Below are 24,623 nucleotides of genomic sequence, written 5' to 3'. Positions count from 1 at the left end.
ATAAATAACACATGTGATCATTCTTATTCAGATTGCTTGGGAGTGTTCCCGATCACCATATCACACCCACCAGTCAAAAGAAGGCAGCTGTCTTAGTAGCATAGCTCAAGTGCCTGTTTCCCTATTTTTCCAGGATAACCCTTGGTCCCTAGAAACCTTCTTGAGAGCTCTATGTGAAACAATGCCAAATAATGACATCCTTCTAGGTCTACCTAGAATCAGTTTGCTTGGGAATACAATTTTCCTTCAGTGAATACCAATACTTCAAGCTTAAGAACTGAACCAATCAAGATTGCATTGCCACACCCTTTGGATAAGTCAATCCAGGTAGAAATGCATGAGAGAAAGGATCAGAAATGATTGTCTATTCTTTTCCCAATAGAAAGTCCTTTCCCAGTTGTATAGTACAGTTCTCAAAATATTTAAATACACCAAAAGTAAAATCATTTCTCCAGAATGTAGCCTGAAATGATTTGTGATCTCTAAGATCCTGCAACTCAGGGTTTAACTAGGAACCTTCTGACAGATAAATTATCAGTAATGGCTTATTTCTTCTTTCCAGCCTGCCCATTAGATAAGCTTTCACTCAAGATTTGAAGGCACATTTTTCCCTTCTACACCAGATTTTCCCTGGGTTTTAATCATTAGCGAAAATAGAATATCATACCACTATTGTGTTCTCTGACCCCTGACACTGCCTTAAACTATGGTCTAGGAGAACATAGATTATGTATATGGATGTGTGTTTTGTGCCTATGTGTGTGTATGTATGTGTCTGTGTGCATATGTGTATTCATACTCAATGCATTCATAATTATGTGAGGTTCCTTACATGTATTTTGTGATTGAGTGAATGGATCAAGTTAACTAAAGACTTTTGGGGCAGAAGATGAGCATTATAGTGGCCTAAGTGTATAGCATGTAGACCTAAGTCATTATGAATCTGAGCTTTAGAAAAGTTTTATTACTCATCCTAAGCCCACAGGTATTTTTGTCTTATCTTACTTCTATTCCCATCAGTAAAAAAGCCCAAATGGCTAGATGATCAATAAGCCTTTGACATATGTGCCTAAATTCCCCTTAAATGTAAACATTTTTATTAATCCAGCTTCATCAGAGCGAAGGACAGCACCTACTTCCACTGGATGTGACCGCATCAAAGAAGGGAGGAGTACAGATATAATTATGACAAACTCTCTTATGGGGAAATGTTTACTTTCCTCACATGAAAGTCTTTCTTTGCTCAGTGTTAAAAAAAATCTAGAATAATGGTGCTTAGATTTTAGTGTCTGACTTTTCCTGGAGTTGTAATCTTATATGATAGCATATAAGCTTATTTTTATAGGCACTGAATTGAACACAAAATTTAGCACTTCGAAGTCAAAAATAACCTTAAGTGGTCCTTGAAATCTTTAGAATAGACACCAGTGTTTCAATTCCAAGAGTCTGTAGTGACACATCTAAGGTTTAAGAGGCAATGTGAGATTAGGAAAATTCCTTCTAACTAGGAGAAGTAATGGTAGACTCTTCTTTCTTCCACCATTTCTCACCTCCCAGTCCTAGTAGTTATTTTCATGTTAATGCATTGCTTTTGAGATCATGCACAAATGTAAATAATGCTGTTTTGTGCTAAGCACTTCATCAGAGGCAATTTATCATTAGTGAAGTTGGTACTCTCATTCCCATTTATTCAATAAGTTGGTTCTAAAGACAGCTACATTACTTAGAGAAACAGTTAAAAATAAGCAATTACCTTTAGTTTTCTTTCAGGCCCAAACCTATAATTTTAGAATTAACCTAATCTCTGTTTTTATTTCATAAAAAAAGCTGATTTAACATTACTAGGTACTTTAATATTGGTCACAGAACTATATTGTACTTTACATAAACTCAGTACATTTCATGAGGTTTTTTAAATTATTTTTTATTGCCAAGGTAATGTATAGAGGGGGTACAGTTGCATTTGTCAGGTAGTAGGTACATTACTTCTCAAATATTGATACCCCTTCTCATGATTTTATCGCCATTTCCCTTCCCCTATCCTCTCCCTGTCATCTTGTTTACCCCTCTTCCCTTTCTTATTTCAAATAAACAAATAAATGTATATACAACATACCAGGTAACACAGTCAGATACAGTAACAATAAGAGATTAACCAAAGGGCAACAAAAGAGAAATAACATAGTATATTAAGAACAACAATCACACAAGATAAAGCTCATGTCTCTATGTCAAAGGCTTCTGAAAACACATTGATATTTCATGAGTTTTACAATGCAAAAAACCCTCAAACTTTCCCTATATCTTTGACTTATACTTATCTCCATTGATTTTAATGTCTTCTTTTTTATTTATTTGAATGTTTAGTTTACAGTGCCTATTTTATAGCAATGCGGTTTTCTTTTCCATTTTTCTCTCTCTCTTTAATTTAGTTCTAGTATTGGGGCTGAACCCAGGGCTTTCATGTTCTCATCTTCATTTTGTTTCTCAATGATGATGCTCTACCATTCGACCAATACCTCCACTTTTGGCTTTTTTAAGGTTAATTGGAGGTAAGAGTCTTATGGATTTTATTTTTTCCCAACCTGGCTTCAAGGACAATCCTCAGATCTCAACTTGCTGAATAGCTAGGGTTACAGATGTAAGCTATGTTTAGGTGCTCAGTATACTGAAGCTTTCTTAAGTATTTCCTCAGTATCCCACACTGTATTGACCCCACAGTTCCACTTCTGATCATTTGTCCACTTTACCACCAACCAGGACACAATAAAGCTACCAGCACAAACATGTTCATTACAGTATTGTTTACCATAGCCAAGATATTGAAAACAATCCAGATAGCCCTTGATGGACATATGGATCAAGAAACATCAGAAAGAATGACATTGCTCCATTCGTAAGGAATGGTATGCTTGAATTATATTAGGCAAAGTAAGTCAGACCCAAGAAAATATAAGTCATATGGTTTCTTTTTTGTAAAAATTGGAATGGGCCTATAAATCTATGAATAAACACAATAAGTAGTAAAAGACTAAAAATTACACTTGGACATGATAAATTCAACAGGGTTCTAAACATTCACACATTAAGACCGGAGGGGGATATTCTTAGGGAGGATAGCAAAGCCTTGAAAGCTATGTGTATATTATCCTATAAAATGATGCTTATTAAAATCAACCCCAAGTAATGGAAATTAGATTTTTAATTTTACTTTTGGTGGCTTTGCTTTGTTTTGTTTGCATTTTTCTGTTTCTCACCATTTGTCACTGTTTTTTTTATTTCTGTATTTTTTGTCTTGTATGTAAGTTTATATAATTTGGGGAAGATGGGGGGAAGCAAAGAAATGGTAGTACAAGGGATAAACTAGTTCAGCAGGATATTCACTAGACACTATACTGGAAATGAACTATATAACGTGTGGTGAGGGAAAAGATTGGGAGAAAACAAGGGAAGAGGTGACAGTTAAAAAAGACATATACTCACTAGGAGGAGAATACAAAGGTATAACTACTCTGAACATTTAAAATATATTGAAAACATTTAAACTATATTGAAAAAATGTTTTTCTGTTTTATTCTTTTTTAAAATTTAATTTTAATTTATTGTAAGGATGATATATCAAAGGGATTATAGTTACATAAGTAATATAATGAGTGTATTGAACATTGTTATCATTTTCCCTATATTTTCCCACTTTGCCTCTCCCCAATGCCTCCCTCCCTCAAGCTGTATAGTTGCTTTCCAACATAGTGTTTTCTAAGCATTGCTGTTGCATTGGTTCCTGTTGTTGTTTGTCTCACCATTTTGTTATTTCCCTTTCTGTCCCCAAATTAGATAAACATATATACAAGATGCAAGTTACCAAAATTTAAAACAAACTGTGACAACAGGAGATAAACCAAAGGAGGAGGAAAAAGGAAAAAAATAATATCACACAGTTCATTAAAAATATTAAAAACAAACAAACAAATAAAACCTCCTTTTTCCTATCTTGGAGCTTATTTTGATTAATATCATTTTATATGATTATATGTAAATAGTTATTGAGCTATATGATCCTCTGGTAGGACTATCCTAGACAGAGAGTAATTATTACAAATGAGGGAAACTATGAAGTCTATGTTTGTTAGTCTGACTGCGTGCGAATGCTTAGAGTCCAGTATAGGTTACCATGTTAAGTTAGATTTTAGATCTAGGAGAGGACAAATGTGCCACTGTCTCTAGGAATTTGGCTTGTCTCATTTAGCATGATTTGTTCTAAGTCCATCCATCTTTCCATAAATTGCATACACTCTTATTCTAAATTATTTTTAAAGCATGTTCTTATTTCTTTGTTTGTTATTTTAATCAGATATACAAAGGTGTTTCAAATTCTTTAAGATTGTGTTTAAAGAGTTTTGCCATTGATTTGTAGCATACATATGAGTCTTAAACTTTGAAATGTCTGGCTATAAAATGCTTGTGAAAAAATGTGAGGATGTATGTGAAGATAATATATACTTATATGGAGTTCATGCACATCTTCATGTATTGTACAAATGTATTTTAATAGATAGTGTGTTTTAAAGAATGCAATCTTCAGTTGACTTTATTTTATATTCAATTTATTTTAAAAATATTATTTCCTATTTTCCTTTGAGATTTAAGACTGCCTTGTGAGATTTTGGACAAAAAAATCAAAATAAAGAACAAGAAAACACTGTTGTAGAAATATTCATCAATTATAATTGCTTCCCATCTAAAAAATTATATTCATTACCTTATTTATGTACCTGTAACCCCTCTGTAGTCACCTTTACAAAACAAACAAACAAGAATCTGAAAGTGATCATTCCTAGTCTAGCCCAATGATTGAATGGCCTAAGCGTTTTATTCATATATTTTTACTGTAATTAATAGAAGGGTTACATTATATTCACCAGATTGAAGGTACATTACTTCACAAATATTGATACGCTTTCTCTTGTCATGGTCTCCATTTCCCTCACCCCAACCCCCCCGCTCATCTTGATTTTCCCCCTTGCCTATCCTATTTCAAATAACCAATTAAGCATATATAAAATATATCAGATAACAAGGTGAAATATTGTAGCAATATGAGATAACCAATGGACAGAAAAAGAGATGAGAGATAATATAGTACATTAAGAAAAACAATAACTCATTATATGGCTTTTGTTTCTATATCCTGGAGGTCCTTACATTTAGTGTCATACTATATGGCCTTATGTATCTAGACTTTGTTCTATTGTGAATCTCTGCTAGGAGAGCCCAAAGTTTCTACTGATATGACAAATGGGTGAAACCATTGAGCCTATGTTCATTTGAGTCTGGCTTACTTCACTTAATAGGATTTTTTCTAAGTCTTTCCATTTCCTTACAAATGGGACAATATTGTTCTTTCTGACTGACAGCAGCACAGAATTCCATTGTGTATAAATACCACATCTTGTTGATCCACTCATCAAATGAGAGACGTCTGGGTTGGTTCCATATCTTTGCTATGGTAAATAGTGCTACAATGAACATGGTTGTGCTAATGGATTTAGTATGTTCTTGTTTCTGGACGATTGGGTAAATGCCAAGTAGTGGAATTGCTGGGTCATAGGGGAGTTCTATGTTTAGTCATTTGAGAAAATGCCAAACTGCTTTCCATAGTGGTTGCATGAGTTTGCACTCACACCAACAGTGTAGTAGTGATCCCTCCTGGCCACCTCCCCTCCAGCATCTGTTGTTATAGGCCCATCCAACAGATGCTGCTAGAGGGGCCTATGCTTTTAGAATTGCTTTCTATCCTTTCATTTTCATTTACAGAATAATGGGCCTTGATCCAAGTCCAATGTGAGCATTATCAAAATTCATGCTTAAATTTTGTATGTATCCTCTGGTCCTCAGAAACCTTTATTTGATGTATTAGATTACACAATTGTACCAATTTATAAAGGACTGATGGATCTGATTTCCTTGACACAAAATTGATGATCCAATGAATGGGTTGAGGTTATAGCTGATTTGTGGATTAGTAATGATATTTATAAAGTGACCACTAAGACAAGACAACAATTCAAAGAAGGTTTTCAGATACTGAGGTTGACCAGGAAAGTATTGATCCTAGGAAAGATATTATATATAATATATATTTGCTTGGAGACCTATTAGCTTAATTGTATTTAAAAACAAATATAAAGGGTAACAATAATTAGCAGCATTACTTGGACCTGTAGTATTTCAAAAGCATTCTTTAGAATTTTTAACACAATTGTTATGGTTATATTACACTTATTTTAGTAATAAGGAAATGAAAAAAGGATAAATTTTCTAAATTTCTGTAAGACTTTTAGTTGATATTTTTATTTATTTTAATTTGATTACATAATAAGAACTTCACCAAATACTTTTGATATTCTTCCTTAATTTCTTACATTTTCCTCCTCAATTCAGAATATCTCAATATAGACCTGCAAAATGCAATTTTGTTTTAATTCAGGTGGTTTGTAGAATTTTTAAATATCATCAAATTATTTATCATTGCTTTTACATTCTAAACTTATTCAAAAAGAACATAGAAAATAAATAAAATAGTCTATAATTTATCATTGAAAAAATACTCATTTATTCTGAATTAGAGGGCCATATTAAAAATAGAATTTTTAAAATACGTCCTTAAAAATTCCCCATTATATTATTCAATGCATTACAATTTTGAAAAACAAACAAAATCCTGGCAAGATGAAAGTTCTCTGAATCGATCCAAACTGGATACCTAAGCATGCAAACCATGCAATTCTTGTACCATACTTAAGATAATATATATTCATCATTAATAGTTGCAATATTTCCAACAAAGAAAATGCAGGTGATGCTGGCTTGATATTCAGTGGATTTTATTCTGAAGATGTGGATTAAAAACAAAAACATGAAGTAATTCAAATGGAATGAATGGCTCCACCTGCTACAGAGCAGATGTCCATACTAGGATGTATTGTGTATGTGGCCATTGTCATCTTAGCAAATTCCTTGGCCCTGAAGCAATAGATGGCTTTGGCTTCCCCCAGTCCTGAAACAAGATTTGTGATATTCAGATAGATTTGTCCTCTGTTGCATTCAGAGTAAGGAAAGATTTTCAGAATATAAAGAAAATGTGGAACTGAAAATAGCCCTTAAGTATTTTCTTTTGTCTGGAGAAGTTGTAAATAAATTTGTTTATTTGAATTTGGGAAAGACAAGATGATGAGACAAAGGACAAATGATTAAACAGTGTAACAGGGATATTCGCAAGACAATATGTTGGAAATGGAAAAAAATGTGTTGGAAATGAACTTTACAACTTGGGAGGGTTTGAGGAAGTGAAAGTGGGAGAAAAACATGGGAAGGAATCACAATGTTCAAGATTTAGTTTACTCACTACCTTATGAATGAAACTGTAACCCATCTAGACATCACCTGTACAATAATTAAAAAAGAACTAATAAAAATTTCTTAACAGAATTGGTCCTGTGCTGCAGTCTCTTAATGTCTGTCACATGAAAAACTTTCTAGGGATCTACTAAAAAATGATCTGAAGCTGCTGTCTTTATGAACTCAGAAAATATCCATGAACACATATTGAACCTCATGGCACCATGCTAAATACAGATAGGCAATACATGTTGGATCTACATCACATAGAACACTTGGAAACAAAAAGACTTCTTACCCAGACACACTGATAGAGCAAGTCTGAACTGGTGCCATGAAAACTGTCTTCAAAAGGCAGCACTGTCAGGATGTAGTTAACCAGAGTGCTGCTTCACTGAGTTGATATCCACCTCCAACTCCCCCTAGAAATATGTAAAGATATTTTTACCTGTTACAATTTGAAGGGAGTTTATCCCATTAGCATCTTATAAGAAGAGGTCAAGGTTGCTGCTAATGTACTCTTCACAAGCTTTTCATAGGCACCCACAAAAAATATTATCTAATTTAAAAATTCAGCAGTGATGAAGTTCAGAAATGCTGATCTAGAAAATCTAAAAACAGATTTACAGAGTTCATACTAAGCAGGGTGAATAAAAGGTGCACCATAGTATCATGCATTCATCATCAGATAAAATAAATGGCATGAACCCAAAGAATCAAATAAAAATTTCAGTAAAAAAGTGTTCATAAATGTTTTACCTCAAGATTATTAGTAATGTTATGAGAAGACTGAAGACCATCCTAGCTGAAAAGCTTGTGGGAGGAAAAGTTACTTGCAACAGTAAAATAATTGTACTGGGAATTATACAGGTAAATTATGCTTTCTACTTGAAAAGGTGACTTAAAATTTTTAACTAGTGCTTAAATAGTAATAAGAAAAAATTGTAGAAGGCAGAAATTTCTTTTTAAATATGGACTGTGATGCGAGTATAGGATTAACTCCATTATTGCATGTAGCTGATCAAAAAAGACACCGAAAAAGAAAAGAAAAGAAGAGAAAGAAAGAAATGAAAGAAGAAAGGTTAATAAATTATGGGTAAAGTCCTCATGAGTTTTCAAAAAACCAGTTTTATCCCTTTTTATGCTCATCTCCATCTTGCTGATAGATTCTTTTTCTAATCTTATATAATCTCTAGGGATCAGAAGCTCATAAGCAGGATGTATAATAAATTACTCGAAGTTATTTGGTTGCTGTCAATGCAAGGTTTAGATTAATAATGAAACCAATTAAATCCTCAAATATCTCCAATGGCAACAATAAAAGTTTCATTTTCAGGGAGCAATAAGGTTAGCTTGATATTGAGCAGCATATGCAATCAGAGTGAAAAACAAATTTCAAACATTAGGGAGTTCTAATATTTTGTCAAAGAACTAGCAGGTGCCTAATTTAATCAAAACAATAGCAAAAGAATAACAGAAGAATATTTTTTTTTCCAGCTGTGTCCTGCATCTCTGATGATAACCAGTCAGTAGAAATGATGGAATGTCTCAAGCAGACAAATGGCATGCCTGACCTTGTGCAAGAATGCACTGTGCCATGTCGAGGAGAAGAGTGTACCCTAACTCCTTGGTCCAAATTTACACCTTGCTCCGGGAGTTGTGAAGCCACCCAAAGCAGGAGGCGACAACTCACAGGTACGGTGTACCTTTCACTCTTTTCTTTCAGGCAAACTGTATTTCTGTTAATCTCCCAGGGAGACTGTAGTTCTCACTGAGAGAAATTTTATGTTAACTTTCTTCTTTTTGATGGAACTAGGGTTTGAATTCAGGACTTCATGTTTGCGCAGTGAGAACTGCACCATTCAAATGGCAAACCATGACTCTTGTTTTACTTTGGCTATATTTTCACATAGGATCTTATGCTTTTACTTAGGGCCAGCCATAAAGTGTGATCCTCCTACCTGTGACTCTCATGTAGTTGAGTTGACAGTCATGTTTTTACCTATTTGACTTATCTTCCCATTTCATTTAGGTAAATAACGATAAATGTCTGCTGCTTTTTCATGCCAGGAACTCAACAAACTTGAAAGCAGTCACTTCTTTAGAAAGAACATCAAAAGCAGATCTAACCCACTTTTATTCATTTTGCAATTAGTTTAAAAGCAAGTTGATACTTTAAATTTCATTAAAGTAAAAATCAGCTTACATATACCAATTCTGAGTCTGTGGTGTTTTGTTGTTTTTTTCTGTGTACATCTGCAAAAGATAATTGAAAGTTAGTGCAATTGATAGTTTGCTGGAAGTCCAGAAACATATTATGCGTGTAATAATCAAATGACTAAGGCAGTAGAATATTTTACTACTTGTCTATGTAGTATGCTGGAATTTCTTACTATTATTATTTTTCTGGTATCCAGATAATGTGAAGTACAGGAACCTTTGTTCTGGCTCTTGCTTGCTGGGGCCATTTTCCTAGACACATTTTATTTCAGAGATAAGAGATAATCTCCTTTAATGAATGCTTCTAATTAGTGACTAGGTTTTTGCTTCCTTTTGAAGTTTTGCTAATGATATTTGGCACCTGCAAAATCAGAATGAAAACTATTGAAAATTCTAGAACATTAATTCATTTTTAAACCAGCACTGAAAACTCAAATGAAGTTGACGTTTATTTCTTTTCTTTTTTTTTCAGTGTAGAGGCTTTAATTTAAAAGGTATGGAAATGGACAGTGGTTATTTTCAGTACACTTACTATGTATGATAATTAAAACTGACATGTGGCCAGGAACCTGTGATCGTACACATTTGGGAGCATAGTTTTTTGTTTGTTTGTTTTTGTGTTTTATTTATTGGGTTTGTAAGGATAATTGTTTGGGGACAGCCTGGGAAAATGTTCATGAGATCCCACCTGAACCAGTAGCTGGATTTGTTGGCATAGACGCCTGCCACCCTGGTAGAGTGCTTGTCTAGTAAATACAAAGCCGTGAGTTCAAACTCTAATGTCACAGAAACATAAATATTTTGTAATTGCTATTTGTTTGAACCCTGAGAACTGGGGAAAGAAACATCCATATATATGGTATATACATACCTACAAACTAACATATATGGCATATACATATCATATATATTCTCCATAGATGTGTTAGTTTGTACGTATTTCACATATATTATAGCACATTTTCTTTTTTTAATATTTTTATTGTGATTAATAGAAGTAAACATTTGAAAGGTTTTAGGCATTTTTCTCCAGACTTAATGCTAACAACTATACCAAGTGACTACTTAGAATTAACTTTGTATTTGTTAACTATGTTCTTTGTGTGTTTTCATGTCTAGGTGACAATACAACTGGTCAGTTTTATGGGAGGCATTCACTGTAAAAAGCAAAATGAGTCAATGAATTAGTAAATCAGTCACATGGATTATTTAAAAACAATATTGAACAAAAACACAAAAAGCTCAGCAATGAATTAAAATTATTCCATTTGTAAGGTCTTTTTATTATTCTGAAACTAAATCTTGTATTTTGATTAATTTATTTATTCCCATGTAAATTATCTGCAAACTTGATAAATGATCTCATATGAATGATGATGGAAATCATAGGCTCAGATTTAAGAATGTGTGATCCTTTCTATAAGCCCAGCCACATGCAGAAAAACATGTAGACACAAACACAAAGCACTCCACTAAAAATGGATGGTTCTAGAATATTTGTCTTGTTGAAATTTTATCAAGAAACGTCAGTTACTTTCTGTGTATTGTGTCCAAATTAGATTATCACATATTTTGGCTTGAGTGGTAATTAAAACAGTTGTTCATACCACATTAGAAAGAATAAATTCATTAGTCCAGGTATGCACAAACATGTTTACAGTCAAAATGACTAGAGCAGTGATATACATTCTAACTTAATTTGGAAAATTGCTTTAGATTTGTGCTATGGATCAATTTTCAGTGCTATTTGACACTGAATTTAGTGGTTAATGCTGATTTTTATTAAAATGTAATCAAAGCAAGGGCTGTTGATTATTTGTTTCTTATTCTGAGAATCATTTCTGCATTAACTAAGTTGCTTAAGTCCTCTTCAAACATTGATGGAAAGTAATTACAAAGGATACCACAAATATAGATAGCATCTATTTGTACAAGTTGTTTTGCTAAAGATTAGTTTTGTTATTTTTCTTGTAAATGAACATTTTTCTTGTGCTCTCTCTCTCCTTCTCTCTCTATCTCTGTCCTTACTCTCCCTGTCCTTCTTTCTCTTTCTCTTTTTTCTACTATAGTTCTCTTTACATCTTTTTCATAACTTCTTTTTCTCAGGTATTAAAAATTCATGCACATATTGACAATGTAGGGATGACCCTATTTGCTAGAACTTACAATTTACTTAGAGATATAGAAAGGACTGTAATACCAACAGAAACATCTTCTAAGTATTCTTGATGTAATTCCAGCAAGAATAATTTTTATCTTCAAATTGATTGAATTTAAGAAATGATTGAATTGAATGCCCTGTATATTGTTCAATTGTCTTAGGATTTGCTTGTATCAGTGTGTGTGGATGAAACAAAAATGTAAAACTTTATTTAACGTTTGATATTCTATGAGCTTATAAATTAAAAAAATAATCATGTCCTCTGAAATACAATGTACAAATCAATATTAATAAATTATTTAATAAAAATGTTAATGACTTTTAACAAAACAACATACACAAAATTAACACATCTATATTTTATTTTGGAACAGGGAAAAGCAGAAAGAAGGAGAAATGCCAGGATGCTAATTTATATCCTCTTGTGGAAACACAATTTTGTCCATGTGATGTATTTATATCTCAACCTTATGGAAACTGGTCAGATTGCATTCTTCCAGAAGGCAAAAAGGAGGTTCAGAGAGGAGGATTCCGAGTACAAGGAGACAACAAAGAATGTGGAGAAGGTATACACTTTCGAGCTATTGCCTGTTCTGATAAAAATGGAAGACTTGTTGACCCCTCATACTGCAACAGCTCTGGTAAGCAAATGGAGGAGGAGGAGGAGGGGTAGGGGAAGGGATGGGGAACAGGAAGAGGGGAAGGGAGGGGGAAGAGGAGGAAGGAAAGGAAATGGGAAGGGGAGGAGGTGCAGCTGAAGGGGAGCAGGGAAGCCAGAGGAGGACTAGGAGGGGGAGGAGGAAGACATTGACACAGCCAAGGAGGTTGTTCCAAGGCCTGTGAGTAGGTTCCTTTATTATATTTTTTTCAATCTCCTCTATAAATGAACCCTTATTCCTAAAACGTAAAAATACTCATTCATATCTCAGTGATTAACTGGGACAATGGTTATCTGATTTTGGATACTTACATATTTCCTGTCAGTTCTTCACCTGGATGAATTAACCTTTTTTACGTTTTTTTTTTTCCCCTTGTTTGTCATGGGCCTTGAACTCTGGACTTGGGTGTTGTCCCTGAGCTCTTCAGCTCAAGGCTACATCCCTACCCTTGAGTCAAGCCCCATTTCCCGTTTGGAGTAAGAGTCTCAGGTCCTTTTGTGCCTGGGCTGGCTTTGAACCTTGATCCTCAGATCTCAACCTCCTGAGTAGATTACAGGCATGAACCATCACAATGGCTAGTTTGTTGACTTTCGATAAGCCCTGCTGCAGTAGGATTCATTATTTATTTCAGGGAGATATTACGGGCCTTGGGATTGGGACTGAATTTGATAGAAGGAAAATCAGAGATAGCTCAACCCAATGGGAGTTAGGGGGTTGGAGTGTGATAGAATAGTGTTCTCATGAGGGTGAAATTTAGCATTGACCCTGGGAGTGGAAAGTGTGTGAGTCCAGAAGATGACAGTGATTAGAGATACTGAAACAGGAGGAATCAGGCATAAGTTTGAAACTCAGATTAATGAGGGATAGTGGGGCTAAAAAAGGAAAGATTCAGTTTATGAGGAAAAAGTAATGAACTTAGTTTTGTATGATTGGAGGGATAAGTGAAACACTCACTAAAGGTATAATACACACACAGAAACATATATACAATTGAAATTATTTGGAAAAAGTCTATCATCTATTATCTACACACATACACATATGAACACATATATTTTAAAATAGCCTATAGGGCATAAGTTAATGGTAAGAATGATGTTGAAAATATGGAGAAATGATCTCACAATAATCATGACACAGCTCTTGTTTCCATATCCTAACTTCCTTTCATATAGTCTTACCCTATATATCATTTCAGGTATTGGTAGAAAGCTCACTGAAACATTTTCCCAGATTAGAAACTTTAATTGCAGTTCATTCTCCCACATACAAGATGATCAAATAATATGCTGAATGCTAATGGGAATGCAAAATGCACACTATGTATATTTTTCTAATTTCTTTACAGCATTTAGTGCTTTTTTCCAAAAGTTTTACTTTATTTTGCCAACCATCTCAAATACTTGATAGATGACATTAAAATAAATAAAATATGTTGTTTAGTTAGCATAGTAGCTGTAGATGCATTCTTAGTTTGCAGTTACAGCGGTCCTATTGTGTGATTTTGAGTAACTGATAAAAACTTTTGCATTCCCGTTCTGAGCATATATTGTCCTTTTGAGTATCAGAGTGCAGAACTTTTACCTGTATTCTCTTTTGTATTCTTAGCTCATTATACCAGCTTGTTAGAAGCTCTAAATCTTACTCTGACATATAACATATTAGCTATAACTCTCTGCTTTATATCATCCCTGAATTTGATAAGCATACCATCTGTGTCTTTATCGAAGTTGTTAATCAAAGTGTTGAACAAAATAAGACCAAGTACTTCTCATCAGCATTCCGTTTCAAAGAGACATCTCTCAGGATGGCACTGATCCATTAATCAACACAGCCTGGGCGAGGCAAAAATCCATTTCACTTTCTACATTTTTATAAGGCTGTCAGTGGAACTTTTGTCAGGTGTCTTCTGCCTATAACACTATCTTTCCATTCTGTACCACTCTAGTAAGCCCATCAGAAAGAAAGTTGGTGATTTTCTTTGAATTGGCCTAAAAGAGAACACAGTCGACACCTGGTGCCTAGTCCTTTACTGAAATATTCACAAGCTCCTTAATAGTTCATTCACGGATTTTTGTCAGTCTGCCAAGGAGAGAGTTGCTGTAAAGCCTTTCTATAGCATTATTCTTCCCGCTAGGGCCAGCATCTCTGAGAACAGATAATGTCTCACTGGCTTAAAAGCCAGGTTGAGTCACACAACATCTGAGTGGATTGGGCCTGTTCCAGCTCATAACTCGTTGCAGATAACGAAGGTGCTCAGTAGAACAAACAGGTCAAGATGGACCTGTGGCTGAAGGACATATTTCATATAGCCACAAATTGCATTTGTATTTGTTTTGCTGTGCTTATTTTCACATTCTGAGTGTTGTATACACATAATGACAGCAACAGTGCTGTTCCTCAATTTCTTCTTTCTTACCATCACCTCTCCCAGCCAGTCCTGGGGCTTCAATTGAAGGCCTGGACAAATCCTTGGGCTTTCTCAAGGCTAGAGCTCTACCCCTTTGAGCCACAACACCACTTCTGGCTTTTTCTATGTATGCGGTACCAATGAATCAAATCCAGGGCTTTATGCATGCTAGGCAAGCACTCTATAACTAGGCCACACTCTTTCTTTTTTCCTTCTTTAGGTGACCTGTGCTCCCTCCCCCGCCCCCCTACCTTTTTTTTTTTTTTTTGTCGCTTGTGGTGCTTGAACTCTGCCTTGGTGTTGCCCTTGAGCTTTTCAGGTCAAGGCTACTGTCCTACATCTTCACTTCTAGTTTTCTGGTGATTCATTGGAGATAAGAGTCCCAGGGACTTTAGTGCCTGGGCTAGATTTAAACCGTGATCCTCAGATCTCAACCTCCAGAGTAGCTAGGATTCTAGACATGAGCCACTGAGACGGGCTCCTTCCTCCCACCCCCTTCCATTCAAGATTTTCTTCTCAGTGTTATCCTCTTACCTATTTTCCTCTCTATCAAGCTTGACTCGAAGACTCAAAAGACTTGTAAGATGTACTTGTTTCAACTTCATGGGCTAAAACATCTTAATTTTTAATCTTCAGTACAATCTTTACTTTTCATATACATATTTTTCTTTTCTTTCTCAACATGTTCTTTCCTTTATCTTCACAGTTAAGATCACCTCTACATGGCAGACTTTTCATCAGCCTCTTCCATTTGTCATTGAATGGAAGTAGCACAGAATGTGATATGTTTTGATGGTTTTTCCTTGGATATCAAAGCATGCTTGAAGGTGAAGGGAAAGAACTATTTCAAAAATATTCCCTATGTAATGCATACTTGCAGAGCACTTATTTATGTGCAATTATGACATCTGTTTTTCAGGATTAACACACAGGCTCCACACAGCCACATCTCAGTATGATATCAGGACAGAATAAATTTAAATATTTAAAAATGCTTTTCAAACTCATAATACAATATAAAACAGCAAAAGTATGGGTCATTATACCAGTTCTCCATAAGTATCCATGGATGTATTAGTTTCAGGACATACTCAAACACCAGAATCCATGGATACAAATAAATGTATGTATATATAATTACATTGTGATCATAATCTAACTTGTGTTAATATTTATTCCATTTTTATTTAGTTGTTCTTCTTTAGAAGTTTTTTGGTGGTATAGGGGTTTTAAACTTAGTACCTTGTACTTCCTACATTGAACTAATACCAACCATTTCTCCAGACTTGTTTCATTATTTACTTCTAGAATAGACTCTCCCAACTTGTATGTCCAATTGATCTTGGTTCAGTCTACTTTAAGCCTTATGTTGCTGCAGATTAGGTATATATCATTTAGCTCTATGGAGAGAGTCTCAGGATCTTTTTTGTCAGTGTGTGTGTGTGTGTGTGTGTGTGTGTGTGTGTGTGACAGGCCTGGGGCTTGAATTAAAGCTTGGGTACTGTCTTTGACCTTCTTTTTGCTCAAAGCTTTTGCTCTGTCACTTGAGCCACAGCTCCACTCCCAGCTTTTTGTTAGTTCACTGTTTGTTTGTTTGTTTGTTTTTTGAGATAAGGGGGTCATGGACTCTCTTGCTGTGCTGGCTTTGAGCCAAAGTTCTCAGATATTAGGCTCCTGGGTAGCTAGGTTTACAGGCATGAGCCACTGGCACCCAGCTATATCTATATTTTATGTAGAAATAGAGTTCTCCCATTCTCAGCTTCTCGAGTTATTAGGAAAATAGGCATAAATCCTAGCTACCAGCTTCTGTTTTATTTTTTCTAGTCTCTTGTATACAATATTATCATGTTTTTATATTACCTTCTGCATTGGCATGTCCTTCTGTATTATTTAAATTATCTCTAGAATACTTTTAATCCCCAATAAAATGAATACTATATGAAAAATTTCATAATGTTTAGGGACTTGTGATGAGAAAAAAGTCTGTACATATTAACTATAGATGTAAAATTTCCCCAAATGCTTAAACAATTTTTCCTCGGTCATCAAATTGATTTTTATGTCTTTGTTTTCTACATTTTATTCTTGTTGTAGAGATTTACAGAGGGGTTATAAATATATGAGTCAGGCAGTGAGTACGATTCTTTTGAACATGTCACCTTTTTCCTTGTACTTTCCCAGTTTTTCCCTCCTGTCTCCATCCACAAGATTTACAGTTCATTCTTCACATAGTGTGTAGTAAGTACCACTGTTTATTTGTTCAACTTTTGTTCCACCTTTCTTGTGCTCCCTCCCAACTCAAGTATTTTTTATTTTAAATTGACTGAATCTCTGGGTAAATAAACCATAGATAAAGAGCTACAAATACATTACACTATTCATTGTGAGCTTATTCAATGTCCACATCAGGTTTTGAAAAAAGCAACAACAACAATAGTTATTTTGAAGGTCATTAAAACAGTTTTAGTGTTTTTATGTTTTATATCTCAAGTGAATGCAAATGTCTTACCACATCTTTGGTCCATGTTTTATATGTGGTACTGAACTAATATGATGTTAGAAGACTAATATGAATTTTAAACTATGAGAACACACAGAACTAAACTCAGGTCTGGAGATGTATTGCTGGATACCCAGGCTGCTCAGAAACCTGAGAACCTACTGTGTTTGGAGAGGGAGAGCACAGTGGCTCTGGGTTCCTCCCTTTGCTTAGGCTGTCCACTGTAAGACATATGGGGCTATATGTTTTGGTCTCTTGCTTTTTTTGCTTAACAGCCTGGTTTTCCACTTCTTCCCCAATCAGAATTCCCTCAGAGGTAGAATTGAATTCTCTTGTATTGAAGCCCTGCATATTCCTCCACCCCTCTCTCTCTCTGTCTCTGTCTCTCTCTCTCTTTCAGTGCTCAGGGGCTCAGAACTGTCCTTGGACTTTTCTCAAGATTAGAGTTCTACCACTTGAGACACAGTACCATTTCCAGCTTTTTTTCTATGTATATGGTACCAAGGAATCTAACCCAGGTCTTTGTGTATGCCAGTCAAGCACTCTACCACTAGGCCAAATTCCTGGCCCACATTCTCTTTTCAGTTATAATTCCATTTTATAATTTTCTGGTTCAGTCTGTATTCCCAATCCTATTAGTTTTCCTCATTTTTAATTTGCAACTATCCAATTCTTTCTAGGGCTACGTATATAAGTATTTATGAATCCATGATATCTACATACAAACAAATGTGTATATACACATTTATTTATAAAACATATTACAATTTATTTTCCTCTGAATAATGATAACTCACATTTAGTGAACATTTACAGTGTTCTATACAGTTTTCTATATATCCTGTTTGTTAGGCAATTTATTCTAACATAAAGAAAAATAGCACCAACAGAATAGTATTATTATTGCAAATATATATTAGATAATCAACAAATAGACTGGCTAAGGAACTCGAGCAAGATTTTATACTCAGAATTTCAGTGCTTATTTTTTTTATCATTCTTATAGTTTAGTTTTATAGAATGTAGTCAATTCTGTATATTAACTGATTCTATTCATGGTGATATAGATAAATAATTCTTCTGGATGGCCTTTCAACTTTTGTACATAGTTAGCATTTTACATGCATTTGCTGTTACCAATAAATTATACAAGATTCCATTGATCCTTTGTCACTTTATGGTGTCATAGAGCCCATGAATATAATCCACCAAGAAACATTGACAAATAGGAACAATAACCCCAAAGTGAACATATGCCCAAATATTAACAGTTTGCAGCTTCCAGACCATCATCTTAATTTTGCAGATAATGAAGAAATTTAAACTTAGATAGGTCACTGACAGAAACAAATAAATGCCATTGTAATGTGTCTTGGTTGATGTTTGGCTTAGGCCTTAGTACTATCAGAGTGGATTCTACTCCTATGTCCATTTTAGAAATGAAAATTTTTAACTATTGTGCATTATTATCAAAACAAAATATTTCAAACTTTGTGAGCCATCCAGTCCTTGTCATAAACAATCACCTTTGCTGTCATAGAATATGATTAAACAAATACTTCTGGCTTTGTCCCAAGAAAACTGTGCAGTAGACCCTTGGTATATGTGAGTAGATAGGACAACTTTTGAGAAAAACCCTCTCTGCTTAGGATGAATGGAGTTCAAGGCTATGTTGCAGATGTCTGGTTTGTATATCTTATAACACTGCCTAATTTCCACTAATATAGCAAATATAAAACTTTCAACAAATCTAAAGCTTTCACTTTATCACTTAAACTAGAACATTAACTTTCACCTTGTTTGGTGGGAACCAGGTGTTTGGGGGATGATTATTTTTTACAAAACTAAGGCCTCAAAACACAGCATAATAGATGCATGGGAGTTTTTTCTTTTTAAAATTAATTTTAACCATGCTTGGTAAAAATCATGTATAGTAAATTTTTGAATAAGACTAATTACCAAAGCAGACAGACACAAGTTTTGTACCTGTATACCATACTTTTATAATCACTGTTATATATGGTAAGATTGAAGTTTAGAAAATGAAGGCAGTTACCCTTCAAAGTAGGTAGAGACTGATGTCAAATTAAAACTAAAGTTTGCCACTTCTCCATGCATTTATATCCATGTGTTTGTCTTATTCTCCCCTATAATGTTCATTTATGACTCTAGAAGACTGAGAAGACTGAATTATGTGTCCCTCGAAGACAAATTTAAATTCTAAACCCCAATACAGGAGCATGTAAATTTATTTGAAAACACAGTCTTTGCAGTTTAAAATTAATTTAAAGTACTTGAAACGTGATCATTTTAGGTGTAGAATGAGCTTCAAATTCAATGTTCACAGTTCTTATAAGAGAAGGGAGAGGTTTGAGACAAATGGAAGACAAACATGAGGACAAACATGCTAGATATTGATTATATGCTGCCAGAAGCTAAAGAATCCCTTGGAACCCCAAATACTAGAAAAAGAAAGTGACATTTTTGACAAATTGCAGATAGAGTCCAGCTTTGCCAGCATCTTAACTTCAGATTTCTGGAATATAACAGAATACAATTAATGAGTCATTATGACAGAACTAATAAAGAATAAATGCACAATTTATTTGAAGCTTTGATAGTACCAAGAATTGAACTCAGAGCCTCCTGCCTGTTAGTTAGGTGTTCTATTACTTTGAGTGTTGCCTCTGGGCCCTTTTTGGTCTTGGTTATTTTCAATTATTTTGGTTATTTAGGCCTCACTCTATGCCAGCCTCTTTCTAGTTGGGCTTCTCCTATCATTGGGAATGAGAGTGTGCAGCACTGCACCCAGCTATCAGCTTCCAGGCATCTGGAATAACAGCCATACACCACCCAGCCATCTGTTCAGAAAGAGTGTCATTAACTTTGTCCATTAGACATTGGACTATGACCCTCTGATCTCCACCTCTCACCTAACCAGGATTACAGGTTTGAGCCAACATGTCCAGTTATGAATTAACTTTTCTTGTTATGCGCTACAAAGTCTCTACTAGCTTCTTTTGACAGCCGAGTGAACTCATAAACTTTCTTTTCCTTTTGTCTTTTGCTTTTTCTTCAGAGGTATTTTGTTAGCTTCTCTTCATATATTTTTTCTTGGTTTAATAGATCTCTTATCTGTGAGAGCAGGGAGTATCCATAGTCCCTTGATGCTTCTACTACTGGATTTAAACGATGGTTAGGAATTCACATTTTCTTATAGGTTAAAATTAAATAAATTTTAAATAAATAAATATAGATGTCTCATTTTTGTATTGAGTAGTTACTGTTAACTATTAAAAGAAAGCATAAGCGACCATCACAAGCCTCACTCGCGATGTGCATAAGATCATATAAAAATGACCTTTATCAAAAGGAATTCCAACAAATGGTAACAAGACATTTTTTTGGCTATTTTACTTTTTGTGGGTTTTTTCTCCTTTATTGCTTTATGTTAGCTCCCCCGCCAAGTTCGGGGGCTTGACCTCAGGGTTTGGGCACTGTTTTCTGCCTTTCTCAAGGCTAGTGTTCTACCATTTAGCCACAGCACCTTTCTAGCCTTTTCTGTGTATGTGGTACCAGAGAATGAACTCAGGGCTCTGCACATAATAGGCAAGCACTCTACCGGTAGCCTATGCTTCCCCTTTGTTGTTGTTTTAGACACATGTATTTTTTATCTTGTATGTAAGATTATCTGGGGGAGGGTAAGGGGTTGTAGAGAAATGGAGGAATGAAGGGTGAACTAATGGCAGCAGAGATATTTACCAGACACCATGTTGAAAATGAACTACACAACGTTGAGGGAGAGGACTTTTAGGAGGAAAATACTTTTAGGAGAAAATGAGGGAAGACATGACACAATACAAAAATAGTGTATTCATTACCTGACATGTAATTATAACCCCTCTGTACATCATCTTTACAATAAAACTTAAAATTTAAATTCAAAAAGAAACCACAGTCTATTTGTAGACTAAGACAAGGGAAGCTGAAATGTAAATCAGTAGATTAGATAATGTGAAATCTATTGGAAAACAAATTTATTGTTAAGTGAAACAAATTCACCATTATCAGCATGTTATATAAATCAAGACCAGGAATCATATTTAATTTTACATTCTGGCAAGAGTTCAAAGAGTTTTTACAGTAACTTGCAAAGAGTTAATGTGCTGTGAATTCATTCCAGTACATTGATTTCTGCATTAGCTCCGTGAAAGATGCAGCTCTTTGCCAAAAGAAAATGTTTGGAGGTAAATTTTCTTCATCGTGTAATCAATAATTCAGAATTTATATAATAGCTTATTTTATTGTACATAAATACAAATTATTATCTAGATGAACAGCACAGAAAACTGAAAAAATGAAATGTGGATTTTCATTTCTGAAGTTTGCCGTGTATCTCATATTACCAACTTTATGCACCTATGTGCAGGAGGAATATCACTGTATATGAAAAATGGCTCTCTCCTTCCTGCTCTGGACATTCCCACTCTTCTAGATATCCAGCTCTATTGTTACGTGGAGACATATTGTCCAATTGGATGCATTAGTGTGCAGGACACTGATGTCAGCACCAGTCATTCCTAACAGGAAGCTGATACTTTGAGGAACACCTTACATCACCCCCTTCCAAATCATGGCACCCATGAATGTAGCCATAAAAAAATAACAACAACAGCAGCAACAACAACAACAAAAGACAAGGAACTCTAGGATATAGAAACAAAAGCTGTATATTGTGTGATTGTTGTTCTGAATGTACTAGTTATTTCTCTTCTCTTTTTTTGCACTTTGTTCAATCTCATACTTTTACTGCATCTGACTTTGTTACATGGTATAATGTATATACATTTATTTGTTTATTTGAAATAGGAAAAGCAAGGGGGAAGCAAGATGATAAATGGGGACAAAAACATGAGAAGGGGTATTATGTGTCAGAAGTAATGTACCTATTACTTGATGAATGTAGCTGAAACCCCTCTATATATTATCCTAACCAAAAAAAAAAAGTGGTCATCACCACTAAAAACAAAAAACAAAAACAACAACAACAAAGCCCTTGTGTTACATAATCTTCACTGCCCCTGATCTAGTTCCAACCTTAGCTAGTAGCATCATTCCTCCCAGTGACATCACACTGAGGGAGGTGTCCCGTGGGATTCCTCTGCTTGCTTGGGGTGAGCTGGATAATTATCTTTCACTTTCCCCATGGTAACTTCAATATCAGCCTCTTTTACATGAGGTTTATAATGGAGTTTTTATTTTGTGTTAGTTGGTATTTATTGAAGGCCGTGGAAACATAGTGGCTGTTGTTTTTAAGAAGCTTTGCTCTGAAGCTCCAGTCCAAATTATCCATGTTGCAGACAAGTCAGAAATCTTTGTTAGCACACGAAATCACATTGTTAATTTTAAGCACTGTGTAATCTTCTATTATATTTTTCTCCAACACCATGCTGTTTTACTACCTGTAATTTCTTTTTAGATTAAATTGTTTGGTCATTGTCACTTTACTGCTGAGATTTCCCAGCACTTTGAGTTCATGCTGTCTCTTCCTCCATCAAATAGCACATCCAAATTAATGTGAACATTTTAAATCAATTTTCTAAGTCATCATCCATGGCTTCCCAGTGTGGCTTACATTGATCTAACCAGATTCTTGATATAAAAGTCTTTTTTTTTTTTTTTGCCAGTCCTCGGCTTGAGCTCAGGACCTGAGCACTGTCCTTGGACTTTTTCAAGGCTAGAGCTCTACCACTTGAGCTTTAGCACCACTTCTGGCTTTTTTCTATGTATGTGGTACTGAGGAATCGAACCCGGGCCTCCGTGCATGCTAGGCAAGCATTCTACCACTAGGCCAAACTCCCGGCCAGATATAAAAGTCTTATATTAAGAATTCTCTCAGGCTGGAAGTTTAGCCTATTTGTAGAGTGCTTGCCTAGTAGCATACAAGAAGACCTGGATTTGATTCCTGGGTACCACTTGCATAGAAAAAGCCAGAAGTGGTGCTGTGGCTCAATTTGTAGAGCTTTAGCCTTGAGAAAAGCCCAAGGACAGTGCTTAGGCCCTGAGTTCAAGCCCTGGAACTGGAAAAAATATTTCTCAGTTTGTTTGATAGTTGTTATGATTAATTTCCATCTTTCTAGTTTAGTATTTGAGTCTCTCTCCTGTGTAGATTGCATTTTACACGTCTGCCCATTTATCAATATCTTGCCACCCTGTAGAGGTTATTTATTTTATGGAAGCTATGATATGCTTAGGGTTTTGCTTTTGGGCAATTTATATGGCAGCTTATCAGTACTGGAATAGATTAATCTACTTGAGATCTGAAATCCAGTTATGGGGCTATAATAATAGTCCAAGTAAGAGATAATGATTACCTGGCTTTGGCTAGTGGCAAGACTTAGAGAGACAGAGACCGACTGAAGCAACTGATTTACTGTCCCAAAACAGAATCTCTCCTGTTGCCAGTTTATTCTAGACTTTAATTTACATGGAAATGAGAAATGGCTCCCAAATTTGAAAACTGTTATTCTATAATTTCTTTGCTAAAGTATTTTTCAGAATTACATTTGCCATCAGTCACTCGCACCAAAAACACGATAACGAAAAGAACATTTTGCTTTTGCTTTATTGCTTTTAGTCATGGTAAATTATTATTATATCATTTATATCATATGTTGAGTTTCTACGGTGCTCTACTTGTTATATTTCATTATTATAGATACTGTAAGTATTGTAACAATACTTCACAGTGAAACCACATTCTCACTTGAAATCATTGCTGTTCAAACTGTGTTAATCGCTAATAGAGCAAAACATCATTTGCTCAGGATGTTAAACAGATTATCTAAATATTCCAAATACTGTTCCATGCTGTCTTTACTTTTCCTTCTTCAGATGTAATTCTGTATGTAAAATTGACCTGTAAGTGCTATTTCAAGATCTCAGTCACCAAAATGTAGAGAGGTCATCCTTTTCCTGTTTCCATCTCAGGCTATGTGGAAGCTCTGCCTTTGTTACTTGCACTCTTTGAATCTGACATCCATTGCCTGACATACTGCTGGTCCCTGTGGAAAAGGAGAAAAAAGATCAGCGCACAGCATGCATTTGTACCTACCCTTTCTTTTAGAGGCAACATCTTTCACTTCTATTCACAGGTCTTTGTACAAAGCTAACTATACAATCACATCTAACTTCAAGAGGCAGGAAGGTGGAATCATACTACATTCTAGGAGCAGAATATGATATTTTCAGGAATACTATGCTAAAGGCAAGATA

The 24,623-nt window shown here is 34.9% G+C and overlaps 1 protein-coding gene across 1 annotated transcript in view; it reads left to right on the top strand.

Annotated features, from left to right (window-relative positions):
• The window catches only part of Thsd7b (thrombospondin type 1 domain containing 7B), a 719,928-nt gene that overhangs the window by 465,999 nt on the left and 229,306 nt on the right, over positions 1 to 24,623 (top strand). The window contains exons 12-13 of the mRNA XM_090343132.1: positions 8,896 to 9,093; positions 12,154 to 12,420. Of these exons, the coding sequence (XP_090199258.1) occupies positions 8,896 to 9,093; positions 12,154 to 12,420 (465 nt within the window). The remainder of the gene's footprint in view (positions 1 to 8,895; positions 9,094 to 12,153; positions 12,421 to 24,623) is intronic.

The sequence above is a fragment of the Megascapheus bottae genome, chromosome 12, assembly GCF_031878675.1.
Source record: "Megascapheus bottae isolate mThoBot1 chromosome 12, mThoBot2.hap1, whole genome shotgun sequence".
NCBI classification, from domain to species: domain Eukaryota; kingdom Metazoa; phylum Chordata; class Mammalia; order Rodentia; family Geomyidae; genus Megascapheus; species Megascapheus bottae.
The sequence above is the reverse complement of the archived record's forward strand: the minus strand, read 5'-3'. Positions and strand labels throughout refer to the sequence as shown.